This window comes from Erythrolamprus reginae, chromosome 2 (assembly GCF_031021105.1).
Source record: "Erythrolamprus reginae isolate rEryReg1 chromosome 2, rEryReg1.hap1, whole genome shotgun sequence".
NCBI lineage: Eukaryota > Metazoa > Chordata > Lepidosauria > Squamata > Dipsadidae > Erythrolamprus > Erythrolamprus reginae.
In genome coordinates, this window is record NC_091951.1 from 181,842,292 (window position 1) to 181,851,496 (window position 9,205).

Below are 9,205 nucleotides of genomic sequence, written 5' to 3' on the forward strand. Positions count from 1 at the left end.
CCAAGAAGAAATCACACAATTCTGAAATACTTCCAGGCTGTTCAAAGGTGGTTATGTTCTAGCTTTGCTAGAGGAAGAGGGTTAGAGTGGACAGCCATAAAGGTTAGAAAGCTATCAGCTACTTACCTACAAGGGCTCGGTCTATAATGCGGATGGCAATGGTCATGAGAGTCCAGCATTTGGAACAGATCTCTGCAGAGCTGATGGTGACAAAAAGATTCCTACTCATAAACAGGAATTACAAAATCAGGTAAAAATCGTAGCTATAAGTTTTTTTCTGATTATACTTCGCCTGCTCCTGGAGTTTTTCTTACAGTAGCCAATACAGGTAATATTTGACTTACAATTTTTTTTTAGTGACTATTCGAAATTATAATGGCACTGAAAAAAGTGACTTGTTTTTCACTCTTACCAGTCATCGGAGCATCCGCTTGGTCGCTGATTAAAATTCAGATGCTCAGCCACTGGTTCATATTGGCGACGGATGCAATATTCTGGAATCGTGTGATCACCTTTTGATGAGCAAAGTCCATATAGAAGCCAGATTCCCCTAACTGTATTACTAATTAAATTAGTAACATGGTGTGCCCATGTCACACCAACACTCCGCAGTCTGCATTGGTTGCCGATCAGTTTCCGGTCACAATTCAAAGTGTTGGTTATGACCTATAAAGCCCTTCATGGCACCGGACCAGATTATCTCAGGGACCGCCTTCTGCTGCATGAATCCCAGCGACCAGTTAGGTCCCACAGAGTGGGTCTTCTCCGGGTCCCGTCAACTAAACAATGTCGCTTGGCGGGACGCAGGGGAAGAGCCTTCTCTGTGGCGGCCCCAGCCCTCTGGAACCAACTCCCCCCAGAGATTAGAATTGCCCCTACCCTCCTTGCCTTTCGTAAGCTGCTTAAAACCCACCTCTGCTGCCAGGCATGGGGGAACTGAGATACTCTTTCCCCCTAGGCCTTTACAATTTTATGCATGGTATGTCTGTATGTATGTTTGGTTTTATAATAAGGGTTTTTAAATGTTTTAGTATTTGATTATTATATGCTGTTTTATTGCTGTTGTTAGCCGCCCCGTGTCTGCGGAGAGGGGCGGCATACAAATCCAATAAATAAACAAACAAACAAACAAACCATTGTAATGATTGATTTAACAGCTGTGGCAAAAATCATAAAATTGGGCAAAACTCAATCAATTGTCTTGTTTAGCAACAGAAATTTTGGCCTCAATTGTTGTTGAAAGTTGATCTGTACCGTACAGTCTTGAATTCTCCTCCGGCTTGTTAATGTGGCTGGTGGTAAGGATGGGATTTGTAGTGCCACGCTATGATTTAGGTAATTTGCGCGGATAAACTTACTAATAAGTGCACTTATTAGAACATGCTTTATTTCCAAGTATTGGTTTGAGTTGCATACGTTGACTTAAATCACATCGCTTAAAAAAGAAGGCAGAAAAGTAGAAAGCCTGCCCACCAATGTCTTGGACAGAGTGTGGTAGAATTGCTGCCTTGAGATTTTAAAAATAAATCCAGCTAAACATAGCTGGAATAAGAAGTCTTTGTTCAGAATGGGACCATCTAAATTCTCAGAGGCCACTGGCAATACAGGGTGTTGTTTTTATTATCTTGTCCCCTGGCAATCTTCCCTGCCTATTGATATAAAATTATAAAATATATCATAAAGTTTGGAATCAGGTACAACAACCCTTTGTATGTTTGTGTGAAAATAAGGTCCATTGGATACAGTGGAGTTTACTTTTGAGAAGTCTGCGGAGAGGGACGGCATACAAATCCAATAAATAATAATAATAATTTATGATACTGTGGCCTAAGGGATTCTATTATTCAGAAAACCAGTCTTTTTGTAGCTCAGAAGAATTGAGACTTTGTCAGGAAGGGCCATCTGAAAGATCTGTAGATCCAAGTATAGTGCATCATGTTCTTTCTGCATAATATTTTGCCCATTACGAATTGGCTACTGGATATAAAATAATGATCGCAGAAAGATAAGGGTACCTGCAGCATTGCCGAACATCATCATAATCTGTCATGTCTATATCAAACACCAATTCCTTTTCCTGAGCTTGAAAAGCACCCATGTGGACGGTGTTATGCTGGATAGGCTGCAAAGAAACAATCAAAACAGAACCCAGAATGAGCTCAAGTGTTAGCATCATACTATAATTTATAATCTAAATTTCATTCCTTCATAACATTTCAGGCTTCTGCCTTTTTTATTTTGTTAAAATCACGCTTGGCCATTGATATGTTGTCAAGTCATTATCAGCCACTCAAACAGCACATCAGAGGAAAGGCTTGAGGTCTGGATGGGGAGCATTCAGGAATGGCTGCAGAGGTTTTTCAGAGTAATTCGCTGTTATAAGTGGTTGGATAAGTAGCTGCAGGCTACTTCAGCTAACTGCTAGCTGTATGTCAACAGATCAAGTCTCACCACCGGCTCACAGTTGACTCAGCCTTCCCTCCTTCCGAGGTGGGTAAAATAAGGACCCAGATTGTTGGGGGCAATATGCTGATTCTGTAAACCGCTTAGAGAGGGCTGTAAAAGCATTGTGAAAAGATATATAAGTCTAAATGCTATTGCTAATAAACAATAAAGAATGATAAATATTCCTGATTACATATAATCGCTGCAAAGCATTTTCTAAATTCTTACAGCAGTGATGGGGAACCTTTTTTTCCACAGGTACTAAAAGAGCGTGTGTACGCACTATTGCGCATGTGTGAGTGCCCACACTCATAATTCATTGCCTGGGGAGGGTGAAAAAGCTTTCCCTGCCTCTGGAGGCCTTCTAGAGGTGGGAAACGGCCTGTTTCCCAACTTCTAGTGGGCCCACCCCCCAGAGGCTCTCTGGAAGCCAAAAACGCCCTCCCAGAGCCTCTGTGCAAGCCAAAAATCAGCTGGTCAGCACATACATGCACGTTGGAGCTGAGCTAGGGCAATGGCTTGCATGCAGGTAGGTATGACTCCATGTGCCACCTGTGGCACCCATGCCATAGGTTCGCCATCACTGTCTTAGAATATAGATCTACCAAGTACCCATTTTCTGTATCTATCCCAATATAGATAATCCTCAACTTACGACCACAATCGAGCCAAGAATTTATGTTGCTAAGCGAGAAATACGTTAAGTGACTTTTTGCCCCATTTTAGGACTTTTCTTGACACATTTGTTAAGTCAATCATTGCAGTTGTTAAGTTAGTAACCCGGACGTTAAGTGAATCTGGCTTCCCCATTGAGTTTGCTTGTTAGAAGGTCACAAAAGTGATCACATGATCCCGGGGTGGGCTGCTAGCCGGAACACTAAATTGGGCTCGCCGCAGTGGCTCATGAGTGCAAGTGGGGCCAGTGCGGTTTTGTTTCTGCACCTGTGTAGGTAGCAAAATCGCTCACAGAGCTGCAGGTGCGCCCGTGTTTCAGCATGTGCGGAGGCGCACCTGCTGGCCCTTCTAGCATTCACGAGCCACAGCGGTGAGCCCAATTTAACTTTCCGGCTAGCAGCCCATCCCTGACATGATCCCAGGACACAGCAACCATCATAAATATAAACCAGTTGTCAAGCATCCGGGTGTAAATTACATGACCACAGAGATGCTGCAACGATAAATATCAAAGAGGGTCATAAGTCACCATGGTAAATATGAACGGTCACTAAATGAACTGTGGTTAGTGGAGGACTACCTGTAGTGTATATTTTTGAATAGTAAACACATGGATGTTCAGGTAACATACCAGGGCAGTTTTCACCTGTTAATCCCCAGATTTGACATATTAATAACACCAGCAAAGAAAATAGGATACTTTATTTGACCAAGTGATATTATACACACAAGTAATTTGTCTCCGATGCAAAAACTCTCATGTTCGTGCAAAGCAATAGAATTATTATCACCATCATTATCACACCAATAAGGGTGGGTGGGTAGAGTAAAGAAGATAAAAATCGTAAGTGATACTATGGCCATACTACACAGGACAGCACTGAAAGTATTAGGTATTCAGCAGATTGATGACATGAGGAGAAAAACTCTCCCTGGGTCTAGTTGAAAGAGGGAGCACCCACAACCTCTGGAGGCAATCTATTACCATGTCAGGAAATTTCTCTTTAGTTTTAGCACACAAGAAGAAAAAAGTTCGCTATCACTGGTCTCATGCTTAAGCAGGGGGTTGGCTAGAAGACCTCCAAGTTCCCTTCCAATTCTGCATTAAATATCCTTGAAAAACCATCAGTAATCGTATTACACAAAACAGCCTTTCTTTATATATACTGTATATATGTTTTAAAAATAAATTTTATTTGTTTTTGTTCTTTTAACATCTCATGTCGTGAGCATTTGCTTTAACACATCCATATAATATTCTTAACACTATTTTTGTTTTTAAAATAATTACAATTCATTATCATTTCAATTTCAATGCATCTCTCACATTTCTTCTTTAATCATTTTCCTCTCTTATTTTATCCCTATTTTAATGAACTAGTAATTAGGTTGTCAGAACAATTCTGTAAAGTGTAGATTTCCCGGACAAAAGTATGCCATATATGAAATAAGTGATTGAATCTCTTCCATTTTTAAAAGTTGAAAAAAACCCAAACCCAGCCTTTCTTAAATGTTATCTTCTAGGTATGCTGGGATGCGCTAGGGCAGTGATAGCGAATCTTTTTTTGTTCACGTGCTAAAAGGGTGTGCTAGCATGCGTGCATATTCCCACACCCCTTCACCCCCATGCTTGCGCACACCCCCGTGCTGCCCCCTGCACATGCGCACAGGCCTTACTGTAACCTGGTACATGAAAAAAATGCCAGAAGTTCAGGAAAACGCACTTCCGGTTTGCCATTGTGCTGTTTTTTGAGGGTTCAAGGAAGCCTCCTGAAGCTCCGGAGTGCAAAAAACAGCACAACAGGCAAACTGGAGATGACACAGGGCAAAATTTTGCATGCCTTCTGATATGGCTCTGCATGCCATAGGTTCGTCATCAGGGCTCTAGCCACTTTGGAGGGCTGAGATGTGGAAGACTGCTTCATATCAAAATAATCCATCCCATACCTTGTGTGAATACACAGCTCCAATGTCAATTTTATAGGGACACAATTTTTGGATTTCTTTTTCCAATTCCTGCGGGCTGTTGAAAGACTGATAACGCACGTAGATATCATCACGGAGTGTGAATGAGAACTCCCGTCGCTGGAAATAGTTCTTTGACACTGCAAAAGGAAAACACACAATGCCATCTTGGTTTTATGGCAGGACATAAGGGTATTTAATCACATCTCAATTCTTCCAGAAATCCCATGAGAGGGTCAGTCACTAAGTATTTGATTCCCTACATCAACCTTTCCTTGGAGGGTTATTTCAGGTATACAGTGGTACCTCGGTTCTCGACCACAATTTGTTCTGGAAGTGTGGTTGAGAACCGATTTGGTTGAGAACTGAAACTATTTAAGATAAATTCCCCTCCTCAGTTGTCTGTCCCTCTAGCTTGCCTGCTTCTGTCCCCATGTCTCTCTCTCTCTCTCTCTCTGTAGCTTGCCAGCTTCCATCTTCAGTTCTCTCGATCGCCAGCTTCTGTCCCTGGCTCTCTCTCTCTCTGTGTAGCTTGCCGGCTTCTGTCTTCAGCTCTCTCGAGTGTTCGAGTTCCAAATATTTGTTCAGATTTCAGGGCAAAAGTTTCTTGAATTTCCTGGTCGAATACTGATTTGTTGGAACTGAGAAGCGTTCGAAAACCGGGGCACCACTGTATAGGCAATGCATACGATGCAAATGGAAAGCTCTGAAAAATGCTACTTATCTATTATCCCAGGTCAGTGCTTTAGGCCAAGTCAGGAAACAGACTCTACGGGAATTGTAGAACTCCATGTTATTGATATATCCGTAGGCTATAAAAACAGAATCTTGCTTATACTAAAGTCAAGTAGGGTACGTTTATGTCTCATGCTTTTTTTATTGTTCAGACCAACCTCCCATTTTGCTAATAATATCTGCATACAGTACTTCCATTCTCTATATCCTGGTCGGTAAAGATAAAGAATGCAAACTGGAAGAAGTACAGAGGGCAATTGATCCAACCTATTATTTGCGGCAAGCTGAGAGACCAGATTGTTGGGGTTCCTCTTACAGAGTTGCTCCCAAACCAACTTTATAACTTTTCAAAATTACCAGCATATCCTTGCAAAATGCTTTACAACTGCTAACCAACATTGCCTACCCCCCATTTTTTTTGTAGCATATATTCTAAAATGTTTTTTCCTCTAACCCAGCCTCTAAAATCCAGTTCTAACGGGTTTTGTGAGGTACCTGGTACTCAACAAGATACAAATAATGCCTCCAAATTCTGGAGGATGCTTTGTTCCTACTTCATGACTCAATTTAACCTTTGTGTTCTATAAAAAAAACACACCCTAATGTTCTGTTCCCAGGTCTATTTGACCCGGACCGCAAATTGTTCATTTTAGGTACTTATATTTGGTCTTTTTGAAAGCTTTTTTCACTTGGAAATATGTTTGAACATTTTTGCACACACTGAAAGGAAAATTGAAATGAAAAAAATAATGCTTATTGATTTATTTTGCTCATAAAATGCCCCCCCCCCCCGTTTTTGTGAATTTTTTTTTCAATTTAGATAGTTTTGCCTGCAAAATGCGTTCTATTTTACTAAAGTTGGTGTGGGATTGGTAACTTGAACATTTCTAAACATAATATGAAAATTGAACTGAAAAAAAATGATGCTTATTTGTTTATTTTGCTCATAAATGCCCCCCCAGCTGTGTTCAATTATTTCAATTTATATAAAAATTATGCTGTTAATTTCAAAATTACATACTTGTTTTTAGTAAAATGGATTTCTTTCATAAAATTAGTTGTCTGTCTATCATGTGCTTGCTTTTCAAAAGGATATTCCCAATATTTCTAGCCAAATCTATATAAAAAGTGAAAATAATGGCACATAGGAAGGCCGAGGGATGTGATCAAAATAAACAAATAAGCATCAGTTTTTTCAGTTCATTTCTATTTTTCTTATGATCGGGAATGTTCAATTTAGTATATCAAAACTTTGGGGGAAAAATTCCTTAGAGATTAGTAGCCTAAAAAAATATAAACTGACAAGAAATGCTCAAAAGGGGGGGGGGCTGCATTTTTGATCAAAATAAAAATATAGGCATCAATTTTTTCAGTTCACTTTTCATATCATTATGTTCAGAAATGTTCAAACTAGTTTCCCAGTGAAAAACGTTTTCCAAAAGACCAAATGTAAGTACAGTGGTATCTCAAGATACGAACCCCTCGTCTTACGAACAACTCGTAATACGAACCCGGGGTTCAGAAAAATTTTGCCTCTTCTTACGAACTTTTTTCGAGTTACGAACTGGCGTTCGGGGACTGCTGGGAAGCCGCGCGGCTGTGTTAAAAGGTGACAGCCGGGCGGCGGGGCTTCCCAGAAGCCTCCCGAACGCCGGTTCGTAACTCGAAAAACGTTCGTAAGAAGAGGCAAAATTTTTCTGAACCCCGGGTTCGGTTCGGGAGGTTGCTGGGAAGCCCCCCAGGCCGGCTGTGACCTTTTAAAACAGCCGCGCCGCTTCCCAGCTGTCTCCCGAAGCCGAACGCGGAAGTTCGGCTTTGGCGTTCGGCTTCGGGAGACAGCTGGGAAGCCGCGCGGCTGTTTTAAAAGATCACAGCCGGGCTGGGGGGTCCCAGCACCCCCCCGAACCCCGAACTTTTGCCGAACTTCTGGGTTCGGGAGGTTGCTGGGAAGCCCCCCAGGCCAGCTGTCACCTTTTAAAACAGCCGCGCGGCTTCCCAGCAGTCGCCGAACGCTGTTTTTTTGCGGGTTTTTTTTTTGGTTGCACGGATTAATTGACTTTACATTGTTTCCTATGGGAAACAATGTTTCGTCTTACGAACCTTTCAACTTACGAACCTCCTCCTTGCACCAATTAAGTTCGTATCATGAGGTATTACCGTACCTAAAAAAAATCTTTTTGGTCCGGGTCCTATACGACCAGAAACAGACTCAACGTGGGGTTTTTTTGCCCAGAAAAAAGTTAGCCCCCCCACCCCCCCAATTTTTTTTAATGATGATCAGGCCTTATTTTTGATTTTAAAAAACAATAAGCATCAATTTTTTCAGTTCATTTATATTTTTCTTATGTTCAGAAATGTTCAAACTACCAATCCCACACCAACTTTAGTAAAATTGAACGCATTTTGCAGGTTAAACTATCTATAAATTGAAAAAAAGTTCACAAAAAAGGGGGGGCTGCCTTTTATGATCCAAATAAACCAATAAGCATTATTTTTTTCAGTTCAATTTTCATATCATTGTGTGCAGAAATGTTCAGACTACTTTCCAAGTGAAAAAAGTTTTCAAATTGACCAAACATAAGCACCTCAAATGAAGAATTTTCTGGTCGGGTCAGGGTGACCCGGGAACAGAACTTTAGGCCTATTTTTTTCAGCAAGAAAGAAGCCCCCCGCAAAAAAATTCTCATAGAGAGAACCCCTGAAATGATGCAAAGTCGTGAAATTTCAAGTTTCAGATATGAAGGGATTTTTTTTTGCAGGGTCTCAAACTTTGATTTCAGGTCTCACAGACCCGAACAGAACACCAGGTTTGGGGGGGGGGGGGGCTACCGACGCCTCTTGCATGCAAAATGCCCTCATTCAGAGCCCCACTACCTGCTGTGCCAGCACCAATGCCCGTGTCGCTATCCCAGGGGTAGGCAAAATTGGCCCTTCTGTGACTTGTGGACTTCAATTCCCAGAATTCCTGAGTCAATTATGCCAGCTCAGGAATTCTGGGAGTTGAAGTCCACATGTCATTGAAGAGCCCACTTTGCCTATCCCTGCCTTATTCTTACCTTACATTTCCACAAAAGGAGTGTTGGCCTCCCTTAACCCACTTCAATCTTAATCCCTTCTGACCTTACAGAAGTGGAGTGTTCAGCAGCCGAATTCCGCACACGCTCAGAATCCCGCCTGTTGCAACCTGGTTGAGCAGTTTCCCTCGGCCTTTTCGCGCCCTCCCACCGGGGTCCCGAAAACGCCTTTTGCCCCTTCCTCACCGTCGCCGTAGCGGAGCCACCGGCCGTAAAGGCCGAAAGGGAAGAGGCGGCGGTAATAAAGGCGCAGCAAGTCAGGCAACGAGCTGGGATCGAAACTTGCCATGATTGCGGCAAAACAGGAGAGC

General features: G+C 42.0%; 1 protein-coding gene across 1 annotated transcript in view; it reads right to left on the reverse strand.

Annotated features, from left to right (window-relative positions):
• Positions 1-9,199, reverse strand: part of PRIM1 (DNA primase subunit 1) — a 34,148-nt gene extending 24,949 nt beyond the window's left edge. Inside the window, exons 1-4 of the mRNA XM_070740684.1 lie at positions 9,081-9,199; positions 5,068-5,225; positions 2,016-2,122; positions 127-200 (exon numbers count right to left, since the gene is read on the reverse strand). Coding sequence (XP_070596785.1) covers positions 127-200; positions 2,016-2,122; positions 5,068-5,225; positions 9,081-9,183 — 442 coding nt within the window. The 5' untranslated portion in view covers positions 9,184-9,199. The remainder of the gene's footprint in view (positions 1-126; positions 201-2,015; positions 2,123-5,067; positions 5,226-9,080) is intronic.
• Positions 9,200-9,205: the final 6 nt, after the last annotated feature.